The sequence below is a fragment of the Culex quinquefasciatus genome, chromosome 2 (assembly GCF_015732765.1).
Source record: "Culex quinquefasciatus strain JHB chromosome 2, VPISU_Cqui_1.0_pri_paternal, whole genome shotgun sequence".
Taxonomy (NCBI): domain Eukaryota; kingdom Metazoa; phylum Arthropoda; class Insecta; order Diptera; family Culicidae; genus Culex; species Culex quinquefasciatus.
Genome location: NC_051862.1, coordinates 98358135 through 98379867, shown reverse-complemented (window position 1 = coordinate 98379867; position 21733 = coordinate 98358135). Strand labels below are relative to the sequence as shown.

General features: G+C 40.5%; 2 protein-coding genes across 2 annotated transcripts in view; one reads left to right on the top strand and one right to left on the bottom strand.

Moving 5' to 3' along the window:
* The window catches only part of LOC6033770, a 96199-nt gene that overhangs the window by 48245 nt on the left and 26221 nt on the right, over window positions 1-21733 (top strand). Inside the window, exons 3-9 of the mRNA XM_038254269.1 lie at window positions 8776-8995; window positions 9068-10048; window positions 10116-10241; window positions 14058-14177; window positions 14242-14402; window positions 14472-16016; window positions 16093-16160. Coding sequence (XP_038110197.1) covers window positions 8776-8995; window positions 9068-10048; window positions 10116-10241; window positions 14058-14177; window positions 14242-14402; window positions 14472-16016; window positions 16093-16160 — 3221 coding nt within the window. The remainder of the gene's footprint in view (window positions 1-8775; window positions 8996-9067; window positions 10049-10115; window positions 10242-14057; window positions 14178-14241; window positions 14403-14471; window positions 16017-16092; window positions 16161-21733) is intronic.
* Window positions 18476-21072, bottom strand: LOC6033764 (uncharacterized protein DDB_G0271670). The gene is made up of 2 exons (XM_001844123.2): window positions 19193-21072; window positions 18476-19130 (listed from the first exon to the last, which is right to left on the bottom strand). The coding sequence occupies exons 1-2, from the start codon at window positions 20210-20212 to the stop codon at window positions 18609-18611; spliced, it is 1542 nt and encodes a 513-aa protein (XP_001844175.2). The 5' UTR covers window positions 20213-21072; the 3' UTR covers window positions 18476-18608.

The following is a 21733-nucleotide window of genomic DNA, read 5'->3' as shown; positions in this document are numbered from 1 at the left end:
GCCACGTATGTGGATTCAGTTAGTTTTTTTTTTCTAAACAAAAATTATTTTGGATGATTTCCATTAAAAAGTCATTGCTCTATCTCTAGCATACCGCACTGCTCACTGCCCCGTTATAAGAAAGGTTGGCCTAAAAGGCCATGTTTGGGGTGATAAGTAAGGTGGCTCTGATAGTGATTTATTGAACCTCTCCTCATACCATCGCTTACGGCACACAGCTCAGCTATCGTCAAGCGAACAAACGGTCGATGGCGCTGGCGCTGGTGTGTTGGTGAGGTGTCGGCCGGAGTGCTCGACCGACGACGTGTGAGTTTTCGAAATAATGGCGGTCAAGGTCAGAATGATTCATTTATTAAAATGGTGTAGTATGGTGAGCAGCGACCGCGGCGTGTGCGATGGCGGATGTTTGCGTGTTCACATCAGCGCAAAAGCAGCAGCAGCAAACTAAACAGAGTCAGCAATTTGTGTGTTTATCTGAGTGATGTTTGTGCTTTTTTTTTCACCCTGCTGTGTGTGTACGTGAGTTGCTGCTGCTGCTGATACGGCATGTGCACATTCCACGCCGTACAAAGTCCCGGTTAGGTGGAAAAAAATGTATTTTTTTTCTACCCCGTCGCCATTCCCATTACCTCGGCCCACGGCTGTGTGTGAATGACTTCATTTCCATGGGCGATATAATTAACCTTCTGATAGTGTCGAACCAATCAAAACATTTCAAGTCTGTACCGGATTTGTTTCTTCGTATTTTTCACACCGACTATTCATGTGGGGGGAATGACTTCTTGATGTGAATCTATGGATGAGCGCACAGGTTATTGTAATGGTTGATTGAATTTGAACTTTCATGCAATAGTATACTGCTTAGTTTTATGAAAAAAAGAATCATCTCGTTATAAAAATCTCGTTATAAAATAATCTCGATATCTTCATTACATCACCACAATTAATCGATATTTACTGGGCCTTCACAAAGCTGAAAAAATTACCGATTCAGTTATAAAAAAACAACTACTGGTTATTTAAACAAACGATGTTAGGGGAATATTATTTTACTAAATTCAGATTTTTTCAACCAGTTCGGGTTAAAAAATAATCCAGATCATTTATCTGCTGGTTCCGGAAGGATTGCTGGCCCGAAGGATTTTTTGCTAGATTAGCGGGGGTTTTTGCTGGTTCAGAGTTTTTCCTTGCTGCTGTTTGGTTTTTTCGGGCAGCTAGAGAATTACGCTTAAAGAGCAAAAAAAATCGTTACATTTTCTCCTGTCAGACATTTTGGCAGTAATTAACGAAACACCAGAACAACCAAGTTTTTAGTAAAAAATGTAACTTGCTTAGTAAAATTGTTGGCAAATATCAGCAAAATCAAAACAGGAAAATCTCTGTTGACTTGGCGATGTACTCCGTTTCAGTGGTTTTTTAAATTCCTGATCACTTGGCCTTCCATTATTTGAAGATGGATTTTATGGAATTCAGACTACGACTCATCTTTCAAAAAGCTAAACTGTTCGATTTAAATCACTTTATTTGTCATACACTATAACTAGGACTAGTTTCAGCTTTTCAGTGTTTGAGATTTTAATGCAAACACTCCACATGATTTGAACTAGCATTTTGGAAGCATTGTATTGTACCTGATAAAGAATTATACATTGGTAAGTTTAGGTGAATCGTAAATTCAGCAGATAAAAATTCTTATATCTTTGCCTTCCTCACCTTACTAAGAAAAGACTATACAATAGGGTGACAATAAAAAAAATCGACATCAGAGATACCCTCTGACTCGATTCCTAATGCAAAAATAAGTATCTGTGCCAATTTTGAGCCAAATCGGTTAAGGCTAAGGGGTCGCTTTTCATCGTTGAAGTTTATATGGGGAAAATCACGAAAATGTATGGGGAAAACCATCGCTTCAGGATTTTTGCAGCAGGTGGCGCAGGTCTCGCCCAAAATTGTCCAAGTGTGAGATTCTTGTAGGAAATTTAATTCCCTACAACTTTGTCGAAGGGTGCAAAACGATCCGAGTTTATCCTGATTTTTGGTGATTTTTCTAGAATTTTTTTTATATATACTTCCTATAAACCCCTTGTATACTTTCAAGTATATAAGCCGATTTCTTTTCATCGCATTGCTAATAACTCATCAGGATCAACTTGGATCGTCTTGCACCCTTCGACAAAGTTGTAGGGAATTAAATTTCCTACAAGAATCTCACACTTGAGCAATTCTCTACCAAAACCGGAAATGGATTTTATTTGTATTTTTTGATTTGGCTCAAACTTTGTGGGGGCCTTCCCTATGACCAAAGAAGCCATTTTGCATCATTAGTTTGTCCATATAAATTTCCATACAAATTTGGCAGCTGTTCATACAAAATGGTACGTAAATATTCGAAAATCTGTAACTTTTGAAGAATTTTTGATCAATTTGGTGTCTTTGGCAAAGTTGTAGGTATGTTAAGGACTATTTAGAAAAATAGGTACACGGAAAAAAATTCCGATTTTTTATTAACCTTTTTCACAAAACTCAAATTCCCAATACGTATTTTTGATTTTCGAGATTTTTGATATGTTTTGGGGATAAAATCCGCAACTTTTGAGCTATGAGAACATGGTCAAAATCTGCCGCCGAGTTATGATTTTGAAAAACTGGTGATTTTGTAAAAATAGAAATTTCATATAAAATTTTGACCTCATTTTTTTGTAAAAATTGAATTTGCAATCGAAAATTACTGATTTTTCGATAAAGGCCCGTTTTCAGATATAGCCACCGAAAGTTTGATTTCAGCAAAATATTTGCAGTTTTCAATTTTAAATAGTGACCATGAGTGACCATTTCTAAAATATTTTTTTGAAAAGTTCAGAAAATTTGCTATAAAATTGTCTAAGAGACATTGAAGATTGGACCTCTGGTTGCTGAGATACAGCGGCTTAAAGAAAAAGAAACACGAAAATTGAAGTTTTCTAAGTCTCACCCAAACAGCCCACCACTTTCTAATGACGATATCTCAGCAATTGATGGTCCGATTTTCAATGTTAATACATGAAACATTCGTGAAATTTCCGATCTTTTCGAAAAAAATATTTTGAAAAAAAAAATCAATACTAGCATTTTTAATGGGCATAATATTCAATGTTTGGCCCTTTTAAAATGTTAGTCTTGATTTAATTTTTTTCAAAATATTTTTTTCGAAGAGATCGGAAAATTTCACGAATGTTTCATGTATTAACATTGAAAATCGGACCATTAATTGCTGAGATATCGTCATTAGAAAATGGTGGGCTGTTTGGATGAGACTAAGAAAACTTCAATTTTCGTGTTTCTTTTTCTTTAAGCCGCTGTATCTCAGCAACCAGAGGTCCAATCTTCAATGTCTCTTAGACAATTTTATAGCAAATTTTCTGAACTTTTCAAAAAAAATATTTTTAGAAATGGTCACTCATGGTCACTATTTTTAAAAATTGAAAAACTGCAAATATTTCGCTGAAATCAAACTTTCGGTGGCTATATCTAGAAAACGGGCCCTTTATCGAAAAATCTGTAAAGTAATTTTCGATTGCAAATTCAATTTTGCATAAAAATGAGGTCAAAAATTTTATGTATGAAATTTCTATTTTTCAAAAATCACCAGTTTTCAAAAATTATAACTCGGCGGCAGATTTTTTGACCATGTTTCTCTATAGCTCAAAAGTTGCGGATTTTATCCCTAAAACATATCAAAAATCTCGAAAATAAAAAATACGTATTTTGGTTTGAGTTTTGTGAAAAAGTTAATAAAAAATCGGGAAATTTTTTCCGTGTACCTATTTTTCTAAATAGTCCTTAACAATACCTACAACTTTGCCGAAGACACCAAATTGATCAAAAAATTCCTTCAAAAGTTACAGATTTTCGAATATTTACGTACCATTTTTGTATGAACAGCTGCCAAATTTGTATGGAAATTTATATGGACAAACTAATGATGCAAAATGGCTTCTTTGGTCATAGGGAAGGCCCCCACAAAGTTTGAGCCAAATCAAAAAATACAAAAAATAAAAATGGTCGAAATCGGCCGGTTTTGTAGAGAATTGCTCACTTGGACAATTTTGGGCGAGACCTGCGCCACCTGTGTGTGTGTGCAACCATCCAAACGGGACCACGCGGCCACTTCTTACAAATTGAGTTGTTTCCATGTATTTTTAGATCTACACTCTATACATGCAAATAACTCGCATAGGCATATGGAAGGTGTTAGCTCTGCCGAGCTTCGGTGACCCATTTCTACGCTGGCTAGCCGAGTGCGCGGTACTTCAGCTTTATCGACAAGCCCCGCCCTGAAGAACGTTTGGACCAATCGGATTCAAACGTTATTTAGAACTTCCGAACCCTTGTCAAATGGACAAGGACCCAGCGCGTATATAGTTGATAGCAACAGTATTCCTAATTCCAGTCATAGCTCACCAAGTGGTTAGCATTTTTGCTTACCAATTCAAAGGACGGGGGATCGAACCCCGACTCAAGCGACTTTGATTTTTCGTTCTTATTCAGTATTTCAAGTATTTCTAAGTCTTAAACTTTCTCTTTCTCGTTGGGAGCAGATGGGCATCAAACCTAGGACCATTCGCTTACAAAGCGAACATCGTAACCAGTCGGCCACGGCCGCTCCTTTAGGGGGAGACCTGCGCCACCTGCTGCAAAAATCCTGAAGCGATGGTTTTCCCCATACATTTTTGCGATTTTCCCCATATAAACTTCAACGATGAAAGCGACCCATTAGCCTTAACCGATTTGGCTCAAAATTGGCACAGTTACTTGTTTTTGCCTAAAGAATCGATCCAGGGGGTATCTCTTGCGATTTTCCGAATTTTTCAATTTTTCTTGTCACCCTACTATACAATCACTCGAAGATTAACTTTTTAATTTGAGCTCCTCTGACCAAAGTCAGAAATCCTAAGTTTGGTCCTAATTGGACCATCCCTCTATTTTTGACACCGCCCTCTTTTTTGACGATTTTCTAAAAAACTTTTTTTTTCTTCTTTTAATCATAACTTTGCAACAATTTGAGCAAAAGACTTGCTACAGGTTGCATTTTATAGAAAAATGTCCAAGAAATTCAAATTAAAATAAAATTTTAATCCTTAATTGCCCCCTAATATTATATTTTAACGATTTATGTATTAACATTCAGTTTTGATCTATTTTTTATATTTTTTAATGTTTTTTCTCAACATCGTGGTCCGATTTATGTATTAAGAGCGAGTCCACGAGCAAAGCATACCCATCTCGCATCGACCTCACCAATCTGCCTGAAATTTTCAGAGGTTGTTTGTACATATAAAACTAGCATCTGGCCAATCGGGACACAAAGTTTGAAGGTTCAAAAATGTAAAAAATCTTAAAAAGGCTATAACTGAGGCAAAATACAATTTAATTTCAAAATTCAAAATGCATCTTAGAGGGCTTCAAAAATGCAACAAAATGCAGGGTAGAGCATCCAAATTGGTTAATTCTAAAGGGAGTTATTGGCATTTTAGTTAAAAAATGGCATAACTTTCAAACTCAAATAAAAAAGTGTTCCATCCAGATATCAACTTGGTTCGACCTGCAGCTTGTTGGGGACATCTGGGACTACCATCTGAGACTGAGAACGCTTTGGGTAAGGCAGTTTAACATATTAAATAGACACTTTTACTTTTAGTGAATTTTTTGGTAGTAAATTTTTGCTCGGAGGATCCCTTAGATCCCATTTTCTGGTGATAATTTTATCATAATCGTGTTCCTGAGACAATTTCACATTAGAAACATGCATGAAAATGTTTGTTTACATCCATTTTAACCCTTTAAAAAATGAAAGTTAAAAAAAACTTTGATTCACATTTATTGAAAATCAAGTTCGTTTCCAAGGATACTAGATGACACCAGAAAAAAAGAAGCTTCTTATTTTTTTTATCTTTCATTTTTAAAGGGTTAAAATGGATGATAATATACATTTTAATGTATGTTTCTATTGTGAAATTGTCTCAGGAACACGAATATGATAAAATTATCACCATAAAATGGGATCTAACTGATCCCCCGAGCAAAAATTTACAACCAAAAATTCACTAAAAGTAAAAGTGTCTATTCAATATGTTAAACTGCCTTACAAAAGCAGTCTCAGTATGGTAAGATGTCCCTACAAGCTGCAGGTCGAACCGAGTTGATATCTGGATGGAACACTTTTTATTTCAGTTTGAAAATTATGCTATTTTTCACTAAAATGCCAATAACTCCCATTAGAATTAACCAATTTGGATTCTACCTGCATTTCTTGCATTTTTAAGCTCTTTAAGATGCATTTTAATTTTAGTAAAACAATTATGCCTAAGTTAAAGCCTTTTTAAGATTTTTACGTTTTGAACCTTGTGTCCCATTCCCGTTGACCTAGAGTGCTCATATTTTGGCCAGATGCTAGTTTTATATGTACAAACAACACCTGAAAATTTCAGGCAGATTGGTGAGGTCCAAACGACGTCCCATACAAAGGGGTATGCCCTGTTCGTGGACTCGCTCTTAACATTCAGTTTTGATCTATTTTTTATATTTTTTAATGTTTTTTCTCACCATCGTGTTCCCCGGACAATTTTACATAATAATCAATGCAAACCTCAAACTAATATAAGCTATTGGCGAGATACAGCGATTTTACTGAAAAAAGTTTGATTTTGCGCAGCACTCGGAAGTACATGGTATACTTTACAACAAAAAGGGATGAATCCCGCATAGTTCGGTTTTTATAAGTGAGAAACTTATTTCGGATTTGAATTCATAGGACAGAGTGCTGCGCAAAATCAAACGATTTTCAGTAAAATCGCTGTATCTCGTCAATAGTTCATTTTAGTTTGAGATTTACATTGATTTTTATGTAAAATTGTCCGGGGAACACGATGGTGATAAAATAACAAAATAAAAATATAAGGAATTGGTCAAAACTGAGTTTTAATAATTAAAGCATTAAATTTTAACACTAGGGGTCATTAAAGGGTTAAAATTTTATTTTTATCGAATTCCTTGGACAGTTTTCTATAAAATGCAACCTGTAGAAAGTTTTTTGCTCAAATAGTTGCAAAGTTATGATTAAAAGAAAAAAAAAGTTTTTTAGAAAATCGTCAAAAAAGAGGGCGTTGCCAAAAATAGAGGGATGGTCCAATCAGCACCAAACTTGGGATTCTACAATACAGATTTTGAGAAATACCTAGATTTTATGTGGAAAAAAAGATAGGTAAATTTTTCCACGCACCTATTTTGTTAACCAGTCATCATCAATACTTACGACTTTTCGGAGGCACCAAATCGATCAGAAAATGCCTTAAAAGAAACAAATTTTTGAATATTGACCTACCTTTTTGTATAGACTGCTGTCAAAATTGTATGGAGACTTGTATAGATAAACCAAAGACCAAGTCATAAGGGAGGCCGCTGTAAAGTATGAGTCAAATAAAAAAAACTGTTCTATTCTCCATTTATGTATGGGAACATGTTTTAAAATAGTAGGTATGTGAATAAATATTAAAGTTATTATCTTCAGAATGAATTTATGATCGAATTCTTGTCTCTAGCAAAGCTTAAAGTGTTTATTGAGATGACTTTACAAAACTTGCATTGAACTTCATAAAGAGCAAACATGTACTGTTAACATAGATGAAAGAATAAAGAAATCGAAAAGATGCTTTAACAAAATGGCAAATTTTTGACTCGATTTCACACGCTAAAAATCCAGTTTAAGATTTATTTGTGATTTACAAAAAAACAGGTTTTCAAGTCAATAACTTATAAACTATGTAAATTTGACAGTTTCCAGTCATTTGCTCCGTCCGTCGTCTACCACGAGCGCTCGACAAAAAAATATGCTAAATTATGTACGGTACTTGCCACCCAATTCACCTGTCTCAAAGCCAGCCACCCCCCAAAGGAGGGGTAGGAGTGCTCTTCTGTGTGATTTGTGACCCACTCGACCTCTCATCGGTGTTGTTAAACGTGGTTCCGCACCGTGTGCTTCTGGCGACGACCCGGCAGTTGTTTGTAAATAATACACCATAACTATTTTAATTAAATTATTGTAGCGCTTAAATTCAGCGCCCGGTTTTGTTTCTCTGGCTTTTCGTTGGTGGTTAACCCTGTTATGGTCAAGTTCAGTTTTTCAGTAGTTTTTTTTTTGTTTTTGAGAACTTTTTTCTAGATTTCATAATTTCATAAAATAAAAATAAAAAACAAAAAATCAATCAGGGTCCGGATATTAGAGGGTTAACCGTCGCCACAGTTCGGTGGTTGCCCTCAAGCAAAGCAAGAAAAAAAAAATCAATGTCACTATTCAACGTAAAACATTTGCGCCCCGGACTGTGACTCATCGCCATAACCTTCGCTTCCGCTTGTTGTTGCTGTTGTTGCGTTCATTTGTGGTGGTCGGTGGGTCGAGCAAACGGTCCACTTTCGTCACAGCCACATCGGAAAAGTAGCACGTCATTATTTTTTCTTCTTTTGTTTCATTCCTTTTTGCGCGTTCCGTGCACCAATTACAGGGTAATTTACTTACTTAGTTTTGCTGTATTTACATTGTCACATGGGACGACGACGTGCTCACTTTCATTAAATGCGGTTTTGGGACGGTATTTGAGGCAAGAGTCCATGATTTTGGAACGCTTTCCCTCGTGGGAACGTGCAATGTTGTAATAATTTGATTTCAGAACTTGTGTGCGTCTTTCATGTCTCAAGAAGCTAATGATGGTTTCTTTTCCTTTTCTTCTCCCTTCCCCGCAGATCTGTTGACGCGTCCCAAAGTTACAGCAGAGGGGGCCCATCGCCGTCTCAGTCCGCCCCCCGGTCGGCAGCTAGTCCACTCTCGCCACCCCGGCCCGGTCCGGGAGCGGGAGCCGCGAATTATCCACCATTCGCAGGAGCACCCGCACGCGAGGCACCGCTTAGGTATGGGCCGAACAACTCGTACTATCGGGACAACCCCTACACCCGCGTGTCACAGGTGAGTTTCGTTGAACACGTGGAGTTTGTAACGTGTGATCGGTAACTTTTGCCTTTTTCCCGTTCCTTGCAGGTACCACAGGTTTCCGAGTACCATCGATCGGTGCCGGTGGTTTCGGTCTCTAGTAGCATACCCGCCCCTATTAGTATAGCAAATTCCATGGAGCCAGTACAACAACAGCAACCTACTAGACACCGGATGTCCCTGTTACCCCACACGCCCGATTACCTGCAGGGGCGGTCTGCGCAGCAATCGCAGTCGGCCCAGTCGGATTCCGGTCCACCTGCATTTAAAAAGATTCGCCTGAACGACACCAGCCAACCTGCGCAATCCCCTCTGAACGTTGATACACGTGATCCACCGGTCTCTTCCGGTGCGTATCATCCTCAGGTGGAGGCGATCTCACCCACGCTGCCAAGCGATCCGACTGAAGAGCTGCGTGCCACCAAGGACGACCTGTTACAGCAGATTGCCAAGGTGGACATGGAGATCGACAAGGCGGAGAAGAAGATCGCCATGCTGAAGAAGAAACAGGAATCGCTCGAAGAGGCTTCGTTGAAACCGGCCGTCGAGGAGAGTGCCGCCGAGGCGCAACCCAAGCACCGCAGCTTAGCACAGCAAATCTACGCCGAAAATCGAAAACGAGCTTCGACGGCGCACGCTGTCCTGAGCGCGCTTGGCACTGCCACCGATCTGCCGCTGTACAATCAGCCGTCCGATGCGGAAACCTGCCGCGACATCCAGGACCGCCACAAAACGTTCCGGCAGCATCTGCTGGCGCATTTCAAGAAGATCAAATCGGAACGGGCGGCCAAACAGGTCGAACTGACTGAGCGGTACGCGCAGATGTCGCAAGACTGGTCCAAACGTGTAGATAAGATGGAAGCGAGTGCAAAGCGGAAGGCGAAAGAGGCGAAGAACCGGGAGTTTTTCGAGAAGGTGTTCCCCGAGCTTCGAAAGCAGAGGGAGGATAAAGAGCGATTTAATCGTGTAGGTTCTAGGATTAAATCCGAAGCCGATCTTGAAGAGATCATGGATGGTCTTCAGGAGCAGGTACGCTTCAAACAATCTCATTTCTTTCTGTGTACAGCTGAACTATATTAAATCTATCTCGTTTTAGGCGATGGAGGATAAAAAAATGCGTTCATATGCTGTGATTCCACCTTTAATGTTAGACTCCAGACAAAGAAGGCTAGTGTTTAATAATGAAAATGGAGCGCTAATAGATATGGAAACAGAATTCAAGGTAAGTGGAACATCGGAGCGTATCCCTTCATTATTAAAACCAGGCAATAGTTCTGTAAATTTCATTAATCATAAAATTAAAACAAGTCACCTATTTTACTTTTCGGCTTGACGTTTATATCATAACGCAACATTTTGTAAAATTTTATGGTTAGTTGATTTTGACCTACTTTATTTTTAAATGATTGTGATTCGAGGAAAACTGTTGCTATAGAATTTTTATAATTTTTAGTAATTTTGTTTAAAACCATGACAACCTCCTGACTTTCCTTTTATTTAAAGTTAGGTAAGTTTTCTGAAAAGTGAGATAGTTTGAAAAAGTTTGTTCAATGCTTAGAATGTTACCAGGAGCTATTAGCAAAGTAAAAAAAAAACAAGAACGGAACCTTGAAATCATTTAGAGGCTTGGTAGTGGAAGTGTTAAATTAGGGGCAGAATGGACCACCCTTTTCTTGCCCTATAAAAACAATCAAATGTTACGAAAATTCAATAAAATTGATTTTTTCACTCCTGGTAGCTTCAAAAACCACGTTTAATGCAACATAAGTTGATTTTTAGTTGTTTTGATATTTATTTGTAAAAATATTGTCTTATTTTTACATATTTACACTATTTTCAAAAATGTTTGTTTTTTTAAGTGACTATTTTTATAAAAGTGATCAAACTTCATGTTAACTATGAATCATTTCTAATCACCCTTCAACGTTGTATTAGACAAAATGGCTTGTTTTCTAAAGTGGCCCATTCTGCCCCGCACCCTGGAAAAGTAGTCGAAAAAACACATTTTTTAAAGTGCATCAAAATAGTTTTAAAAGGAAAAAATCAACCAAGTAACCAACATGGAACATTCCAAAGCATAAGCCTACTAAACTGAATTCATAAATTTGTATGTTTTTCTATGGATTTTGGTGCATTTTACTTAGGTGGGCCATTCTGCCCCTAATATGTGTCAGTCTTGGTTTAAGCTGATACTGATTATCGCAGTCTCGGACATTAGATGACCCATTACAAAATGATAGAGGTCCCATGCCGAGATTATTGGACATTGCACAGTGGTCCAGATCGCAAAATTAAGTGGAAAATGGATTTTCCGAAAAATGGTGACGTTTTGGAGCTTTGGTGTCTTCAGAAGAGTTGTTGCAAATGGAAAGGGGCAACTTTTGGTTTGGTTCAAAATTAGGGTGGTTCACGATTAGGGTGATTTTGAAAATCTAACTTTTCAGGAATATTTTGGGAATTTTTGTCTTCTAAAAGTTGATGGGCTTGCCAATCCAAGCAACTTTGTCGAAGACACCAAAATTTTATCTCGTAATCTACGCCTTCTATGACCAAATTTATAAAAGCATCTGAGCAAACCTTCAAAATCAGTTTTTGAACGTGGCAATTCAGGGTTAACTTTTAGAAAAAGTGATATTCGGAGCACTTTTAGAGCTCTACAAAACAAACATTTTCATTTTTGACATGTCAATTTGGACTTAAGGGTCAAAAGTTACAGCCATTTAAGGTAAAAAGATGCAAATTTAAAACTTAAATATCTCAAAATGGCGCAAGCCAAATTTTAAGCACTAGGTTGCATTTGAAAGAAGAGATCTAGCACTACAAACGCTGAAAAATCTCAGGGTGTTTTCTTTAAACTTGAGATATCTTCATTTGAAAAGTCTAATTTTCAAGGAAAACCATATGGGACCACCCTAACGAAATTCGAAAATTGTCCAAATATATGTTTTCCATGTAATTTTGCCCGCTGAATCTGAATCTGCCCTCAGAATTGAGCCAAAATGTCAACAAATCGATTTTTGGTCATATTTTGGGTTTCCATGTAAAATTATCATTTAAACCCAAAATATGACCAAAATCGATTGTTGACATTTTAATCTCTGAGGGCAGATTCAGATTTAGCAGGCAAAATTACATGGAAAACATATATTTGGACGATTTCGATGGTCCCATATGAATGAGACTTTTCAAATGAAGATATCTCAAGTTTAAAGCACCTTTTTTCAGCGTTTTGTAGATCTCTTCTTTCAAATAACCTATGCTCAAAATTGGCTTGCGCCATTTTGGATATTTAAGTTTTAAATTTGCATCTTAAAATGGCTGTAACTAACCCTTAAGTCAAAATTGACATGTCAAAAATGAAATGTTTGTTTTGTAGAGCTCTAAAGTGCTCCGAATATACTTTAAAAGAGTTAACCTGAATACCACGTTCAAAAAACTGATTTTGAAGGTTTGCTCAGGCATTGGTCATAGAAAGGTAGATTACGGATAAATTTTGTGTCTTCGACAAGTTGCTAATTGGCAAGCCCATCAACTTTCAGAAGACAAAAATTCCCAATAGATTTTCAAAATCACCCTAATCGTGAACCACATGAACAAACCAAAGTTGCCTTTCCATTTGCAAAGACACCAAAGCTCCAAAACGTCACCATTTTTCGGAAAATCCATTTTCCACTTAATTTTGCGATCTGGACCACTGTGCATTGTCTGGCCCGCCAAAACCTAAACTAAGTACCAGAAGAGTCCACAAATCTGGACGCGATCCTGCAGTTTGAGCGCAGTGTCATTTTCACCATCAACGATAGGCTTACCAAAATATCCCGGAAAGAGCCCGGAGCTGTTGAAATGATGATGAAAATAGGCCTGCTGATTTCTTGTTAAGCTATTCATCCCTTAATTTCAGTTGAGAACTGCTTTTTAACTGGGCGCTCGATAACTGGGCCGTAGCCCAGTTAAAAAGCAGACAAATGTCAAAAAACCAAAACAAACCAAAATGACCGAGGGGTTAATGGATGCAAAAATCATATTCAATAGATAAAAAAACTTTTTTCAAACTTTTGTTTAATTTCAAGTTACAATTAAACAAATATAAAAAGTAAGTATTGTAAATAAATTTGAGTAACTTTTATTCTTATATTTCATCTGGAAAATATTATGCATCGGTGGTCCCCTCGTTATTTTTTGTTCAGCCCAGTTAACGAGCAACATTCGGTGACTGGGCTACGTTCTCAGCCCAGTTACCGAACAACTACTGTACATGTTGTCTCCCTTTTATGTTATAGGCAAAAGTGTGTGTTTTCTAGCCCATCCACCGGCATTTCGTAGTACAATAATTCAGAAGCTCGCTTAAAAATGTGTTAGGAAAATTTTCACGTAACCCGCCCATATCATCTCATTTTCGAGATTTTCGTAGGTGCTTATCCTGGGAACAACAGTGTAAAAATCGCAAAGAGCTAAGTATCAATTCCATAAAGTTACAGAAAAAAACAAATTCTGTGCAATCACTAAATATAAAGATAACAAGCAATCTATCGAGTTCACAAATTGATTCAAGTTGGCTTCTACCCGTAGTTGCTTCTCCGTTAATGACCAGGACATCAAAAAATTGCTCCAAAAACCACAGATGAATAGTTGGAACCAATCATCACCACTTTGCAACTTTCAATCACGGCGCCGGCCATGACCAGTGGTACGATCACGGGGAAGTGGATAGGAATGTTAGTTCGATATTTGAGAAATGAACACCGCTAAATCGGCTGCCTCTTCGTCAAAGTATCACATGAGTTTTGAGGGGTTAGCAAAATGGGTATGAGGTCAGGATTCACCATGGTAAGTGATGCGACCATGAGCAATGTGTTATCGGTTGAAATTTTAAATAAAAAAAACTGTCCACGTTTTTTTAATAAATGGTCCCTTAGTTATTTTAATTTTGATCCACTTAACTTTTAAATAAAGGACTCAGAACTATTGACTGGTTTTGTAAAGGTTTAATTTACGTAATATTTAAATTACAATTTATTTTCTCTTTCACTTGATACAGGAACGGTTAAATTTGAATGTGTGGACGGTTGGCGAGAAGGAGGTTTTTCGGGAGAAATTTTTGCAACATCCGAAAAACTTCGGTATGATTGCAGCCAGTTTGGATCGTAAATGTGCGCAGGTACGGTAACGAATGTGACTAAATGTGAATACGGTAAACTAACAACAATATTGTATAATTACAGGACTGTGTGCGATATTACTACCTCAGTAAAAAGGCGGAAAACTATAAGCAGTTGTTGCGAAAGTCTAGGCAGCGGACACGGAGTTCGAGGAATATACAGAAAACCAATCAAAATCAGACGCAGTGCATAGTAGATGCATTAACAACTGGTGTTACAACAAGGTATGGGTTTGCTCGATCAGGTTTGGTCGTTTTTGGGAGATTATAGTTTTTGTTTTCTTTCTCTTGCAGACTACAACGTGAACAACAACAAAAGACTGTAGGCCGTGATCGTGCCGCGAATTCAACAAATAGTTCAATAGGAAATAGTTCGGCATCTAATGTCACAACAAATTCATCTTCAAATATTACTAATAACAATAATGGTAGCAGTAGTAGCAGTAGTGCAAATAGTATTAGCGTGAGTAACAACAGCCCGCAACAGGCGAAACACGATCAGCCGCAGCCAAGTGCGACTTCTGGAAGCACAACGGTTACGACGGCGTCTGTGGCGACAGCAGCACCAGTAACCAGCAGCACGGTAACAACATCTACGGCATCTCCTCCCTCGTCATTGTCAACGGTTTCGTCATCCTCGGCATCAACGACGGTGACGACTACGTCAGCGGCGGGTTCGACTCCATCGTCCACATCTGCGACTAGCATAGGAAACAGTACCAGCAGCAACTCCAGCAGTACCATCTCGAGTAGCAATGGCACGACGAGTACTAGCGAAAGCAGCAGCAGTGCGACGTCAGTTGTTCCGGGCAGTGCGGAAAGTGCGACGGAAGCTATCGCCAGCAAGGATGAGACTAGCAAAGAGAAGCAAGCAGCTGGTTCTGATGCGACTGTGACGTCTCAACCTGGCCTGGTCGCGCCTGTTACGGAGAATAGTACTACTGTACCTACTATTACGACTACTTCCACAACTGCCACTGTATCGACAGCAGCGAGCACGGCACCCGGCACCACGAACGCAAGTTTATCGCGAAGTGCAACGCCTTCATCCGCAGCAGTTCCAACACCTCCATCGATCACCTCCTCCTCGTCGTCGTCGTTGTCTTCATCGGTATCGTCTTCGCCCAGTATATCGTCGTCCGGCATCGCTCCGACGTCGACCATCTCATCGTCCGTTGCGGCCTCACCATTGTCTGTCTCATCAACCATCATCAGCAGCAGCAGTAGCAGTACCTTGGCCACGTCTGTCAGCAACACAGCAAGCAGTATCAGCGTGACTAGCAACAGCAGTAGTAACAGCACCAGCATCGCGAACAACATCGGTGGCCATCCGCTGTCGAGCGTAACTGCCGTGGAAACGTCTTTTGTACCTAATTCTAGTAGCTCTAGTATATCTACGATTCCGCTGAACGGCGTGAAAACGGACGTACTAAACTCGACCACGGTGACCGCCACGACGGTCGCGGCGACGACGCCCCTCAACAACAACAACAACAGTTACGGCGGCGTTGGCATCAATGTAAATAATGTAAATTCAACCATGCCCAACCTAACCCACGGCTCAGTACCAGTTACGCTTACGGCAGCGGCGGTCCCGGGCGGACCGACGTCGATGCCGCCCAGCTCACAGCCACCATCGCATTTACCCTCACTGCAACAACAGCAGCAGCAGCAGTTGTTCAACAATACGACCAGCACGCCCAAGAACGCGTCCTCGGCGGCCTCGTCGATGGAGATCATCATCAAGGACTTTACGCTGGAGACGCTCGTGTCCAACGTGGTGAAGAAGAAGTTTGGCGTCAAGGACAACAACCTGCTCAAAGACGAACTGGAACCTAGGTAACGGGCGTGGTTGTGGGAGGGGGATTTTGTTGTAAACTGTATTGATTGTTTTTGTGTTTTCGTTTACTTTCAGTGATCCTAAAAAGATGCGGTTAGACCTTGATGGCATCAAGGACGGCAGCATCAATCAGGACGGCAAAGGTAAGTGGCGATTTTATTTTTGAAGAATTATCTATCTTGAAGGAGGTTTGGTTTTAGAAAATATGACACAGACATGACGGAAATATCAAATAATTGCGCTAACAACACGCGTCAGCATTTCTTGCATCTGCATTTTATACTCAACTTGACAACATGGCGACATAGCATCAAAAATCGATGGAAATTGATTTGTTTGTAATTTTCAAGATGAATTTTATCGATAAATAATTCTGATTGATGTTCAAGCAGAAAAAAAATCAATCTATCTTTAGAAAAGATGGAAAAAAGTAAAACTGTCCGCAATCTGACTGGCTTATTCGATCAATGTTAAATTTGTTGATGATGCTCATTCGCGGTCTGGACTGATAAGGAAAAAAGAGTCGACTGATTCTTACCGAAGTTACGCAAAAAAATTTTAACTTTCAATATGATTTTCTAAATGAAAAAAAATGAGATTTAACATTTGCAATATTTAAATGCCTTTTTTAATCCTTTATAAGATTCAATGGGAAAGGATTTTTTTCAGCTCACATTTTTTGCCAGTAGGTTGATCAAACAGCTTCAGCATTTGAACTATATAATTGTTGGCTCGAAAACTGCAATCTCTTGATTTTAAAGTGTTAGCCGAGCCCAAGCTAAAAAATACATTCAAATTCTGTGGACGCCGGCTTGAGTCCCAAGGGGGAAACAGACAATTTTAAGTAACGTCTTGTGAAAAATCTTCAAAACATTTCGCATTCAGTCAGAACAGCTTATTTCTGGTCCTAATTAGTCCCCAGAACAACCCCCTAAAATTTGGGAGCCATTTTGGCCACCATCTTGGATTTATAAATCACCTTAGGGGTTCATATTCGAGCTAGCATTCAAAAATAAGACAAAGAAAAAACTATGGAGGCAGATTTTTGTAGCAAATTTTTATACACGTCTGTAGATCCGTTGACGAAACCACATGGTTTAATAAGTGTTAACGTCGAATCCGTTTTACCGATGTAATCCATGCCATAAGCAAACCCCATAATGATAATATTTTGAAATAGATTTTCAATGTATATTTCCAGCAAAACGAGAAAATTAAAGATTTGGCATCCATTTTTATACCTAAAGCTTTTTTTGTCTATAAAGACGAGCACTAAAGTTATCTGAACATAACCTCAAGAGCCTAGCTTACACGTGAAATTTGATTGATCGCTCACACTCAACGCTTGCTTGATCGACGGTCGGTGAACGTAAACACAAAGACGAAACGAACGAAAAATGAGAACCACTCAAGCAGCCCCCGAACGAGGCAACGTGCTGTTTCTCTTTCTCTCGTTGTTCGTCTCTCTCTTACTTTTGTTTGCTGCGTGGTGACAGAAGTCTTTTGAATGCGATCACGGGAGAGATGATTGGAATCTCGGTAGGATGCTAAACGACCGATCTCTGAACGAATGTATTTTTAGAGGGAGGTCAATGACTGTGTAAGTGACTTTGCGTAGCACTGATTCGTTTTATGTGTGAAACGAACGAAAGCAGAATGTCAAGATCGAGTTATCGTGGTGAAGACGATTGAAGTGTTCTGTCACCTATCACAACAACAAAAATCAAATCAAATTATTCGCTCTACAGCATTTATTTGGCGTTCTCGATTGCGAGATTCCTACTCGAAACTAGGTGTCCGAAGGCTTGATTGTTGAGACAATTGAAAACCTCTTTTTACACCTAAGCTTCCATCCACCCCGGGATTCGAACTGACGACCTTTGGATTGTGAGTCCAACTGCCTACTAGCGACTCCACCGAGACAGGACCCAGGGAGACGACTCCTGCACCTGGACTGAGTTAACGACCTAACCTCTGGGTCAGACCGGGGCCAACATTTACTTCCCCATCTGACGGAAGGCGTGATCAGACAAATCTCGTCTCGAAAAATGCCACCGGGATCGTCTGGGATCGAACCCAAGCCGACTGGGTGAGAGGCAACCACGCCTGCCCCAACACCACGGTACTCACAAAGAAAGTCGATATTTAGTAAGCACTTGGCTGGATATCGTAAATATCGATGTTATGACTATGAAATCCACATTGCTGTTCATTGCTGGATATGTACGTCGAAGACCTTATCAGTAAGCCCAAAAATTGATATCCTGGTAATTCTGTTCTGGAAAAATATTACCTTAGTGATATTTATGTATTTTTTCAAGGCCTACTCAAGTAAATTTGGATACACATTACTTTCGGGTGAGGTGGATTTAGCAATGTTCAACGAAGTCTAATTTGCTTGCCTGAGTGTCCAGTCTTATTTGGTGCAGTGATTTCCACTTTTCAAAAGACAAAGTCCTTTCCCTCTGACAGTCAATAGTAAATCGAAGATGAAGTTTATTAGTTTTGATATGTAGCGATCGTTTAACAATACAATTCCATGCTAATGTTTTGATTATACCCTGTATAAGTTATGTCGTGCGGTGCATTTTTTAAAGCACCTCCTCGTCCGCGTGGCACATCTTCCGGTGCTTGTGCACAAAGTAGTAGCTGGGGAACTTGCTGCCGCACGTCTTGCACGGATAGTACTGCACGTTCATGTCCAGCGGTTTGACCTCACGTTTTGCTGCGTGGTGTGATTTCGCGTGCCGCACCACCGACGATGACGACGACAAACTCGTTGGTTGTTTTTCACCATGCCCTTCGGAATCGACTTCCGGATCTGGCTGGACGCCACCACCGACTTCAAGCGATAGCGGAATCAGATGACGCTTGGCGTGCTTCTGGTAGCAGTACTGCGACTTGAAGGTGTGCTTACAGTACACGCAGTTGTACGTTTCGCCCGTCGTGGTCGTGGTTGACGCGATTGTGTTGGTCGTGGTGGTTGTCGACGCACTTTGCGGCGAATGGGGCCGGTTGGTGTCCTGGCTGTTTTCGTCCTTGCTGCTGGTGTAGCTTTCGCCCGAAGCTAGGCTGCTTGCCGCCTGTTTGCGTTCGTTGATGTTGCGCACCATCTGGTGGGAAACGGTTAAAAAATGAGCTTTGGCTTCTTTTTTGGATAGTGGGTGGTAGTTACCTGTTGATGGAAGGATGTGCTCATGTAGCGCGAGTTGCCACCCTTGGACGACTCGTCGGGAGTGCAGATGGTCTTGTTGTTGTTGGCGGTGTTGATTCCGTAACTGTCGTTGAGAACGCGTCGGAATCGCACCGGACCGTCGCAGCTCGCAATGTCTACGATTACGCCCTTGTCGTTGTTGCTGTTGTTGGTGGAATCTTTGGATGCCGTCGTTACAACCGAGTCTGATTTGCTGGACGAGGCTCGTTTGAGGGATTTTGATGGCCGTTTATGGCTGGTGGTCGGTGGCAGTTGGTGCTCCTTGGAGGGTTTGGGTGGTTCTTCCGGCGTAGCTGTGGCAATCGAACATTCAGTCAATTCTGTCAATTTGACGCTCCCAGGAGGTGAGAATGAGTCACGTTTGGTGTCTACGCTCGTGGCCACCGTCGGACCAACGAGGCCAACCCCGGACAGACTCTTGAACGGGGTGTGAGTGCTCGGCAGTAGGATGTGGGACGTGGGTGGTGCGATGAAATTCAGCCCAATTCCGGTCGCTTTGCTAGCGATTGGTCGTACCACCTTGCTCGTTTCGGCTTCGAGCTTAGGTTTGGACGCCACAGCGGATATGGCATTCAGGCCACTGAAATAATTCTCCGACTGCTGCTGCTGCTGCTGTTGCTGCTGACTGGCAGATAGAAAGGCTCGGCACAGCTCCAGAGCTCGTGGCATATGCAGAATGTGAGTGGCCAACAGGACGCCGAAAATGTTTTCGATATTCAGGTCCAGAAATCCGGTGTACATGTAGGCCAGCAGCGGCGTGAACTGCTCTGCGGTCACGTTCGGGACGTAGATGGGGATTGTTTCTGCCGTGGTGCTTCCGGTTGAACTGTCGGAACGCAACGCCGCCCGCAGGTAGCCACTGTGGGCCGACACCAGGGCACTGTGCGCGGCATACCGGGTGAAGGGCGGCGGGCCAACCTCAATTATTGTGTCCGGCGGTAGACTCGTTGTGGGCGGAGGTGCAAGCCAATTCGTGAACATTTTGCCACGCTTTTTTTTACTTCCTCTTGTTTACTTCACCACAAACTCACTGGCATTTTTCGTCGATATCCAAACACGCATAATTGAAATGTGCTCTATTTTCCACTAATTTGATTGTATTGCACCTTTTTTGCCCTCTCAATTTGACCACCACGCGCGTTCAGGGACACGCATCATTTTTGCATGAATATTGCACTTGATGGGCACACCGCGCGCGGTTCTTCCTTTTTATTTTTCGCTGCGGTCCTCCGGTTGTCAATTCCCAGAGGTCAGGAAAAATTCAGCTCGAACCACAATTGTTCGAGCGCGCGCGGATTGTGGATGGTCAAATTGAATTAATTTTCGCCGCTGCACACATCACACCAATGACCACAGTTCAAGGCTTATTAATGCCACTTGGTTTCTAGTTTTTCCCACACACAAACACACACTCGTGCAAAATCAATTGCAACTAGTTTTCCAATTTGATGAAATTTAATCCGTTTAAAATCCATCCATCTCGATTGCTGTCAGGATTTGAGAGCTCCATGAAACTATCAATGTATCAATTATCCGGCCTTAATTTAATTACACGTGTCGTAAATCCGATTGAGTGCTGACCTCCTAAACCACACCAGCAACAGCAGGAAACCGATTTTAACTCTGGAAGGCAGGTAGTCTACCTTTAGGAGCGCACCTGACCTGTGTGCGATTCGGTTAACGACATTTAGGCGAATGATGAGTGTAGCGGCGAGCGAAGATCATATTTCATATTTCAGTCGCGATGCCGTCGTCGTCGTCGTGATCCGAGTTTCGTTTCCCGCGCGCGCGATGATATCCTTTGAAGAAGGGCAGTCGAAAAAAAGGCAGTTCGGAGAGAAAATCTCTCCCAAATTCTCTCACACAATCTGTGTGCGAGAGAGAGAGAGAGTATCTCGCGGAGAGAAAAAGGACTCTCTGCTTGTTTATCTATTTTTTGTGTTGTGGAGGAGGGTTTCATCCCTTTTACCGAATCATCATAATCCGTATCCGCGTGTGGGTGGGGGTGGTGGAATCAATTGGATCGTTGATTGATGTGGTGGATCGCTTCAATGGAGGGAAATTAGACACCGGGTATTAAAAGGCAATTTGGCGAATGCGCGATATGGATGCTGATTGCTGGTCGGTCGCGTTGTGTTGCGTTCGGCAATCGTAATCGGGTGCAATCAGGGTGAATTGGTTGTGCATGATTTATGAATTCTTTTTTAATTGCTGGAGTGTTTTGAAGTGATATTTGTATGTTTGAGCAACAATTTGAATATTATTTAGTACAACTTTTGTTGGCACATACATTATTTGCTGGAAACGATTGTTCAATAGGGTGTCCTAAACAAATGAAAAGTGATTAAAACCTTGGTTCTCATCCCTAGAATGATAGAGAAGGATGTCAGGAACAACGTTTCCATACAACCAAAAAAATCTAATAAATGGTTTAAATGAAAAAGGGCCTTTTCCGAGTATGTTTCTGAAATGTACCCAACAAACATACCAAAGTCATTCAAA

What these genes read in the sequence shown, in the direction of transcription:
- LOC6033764 (XM_001844123.2), bottom strand. Translation starts at nt 20,212, where the DNA reads ATGTTCACGAATTGGCTTGCACCTCCGCCCACAACGAGTCTACCGCCG. An exon ending in GCACATCCTTCCATCAACAG is followed by an intron (nt 19,131 to 19,192) that starts GTAACTACCACC and finishes GTTTCCCACCAG; the next exon opens with ATGGTGCGCAACATCAACGA.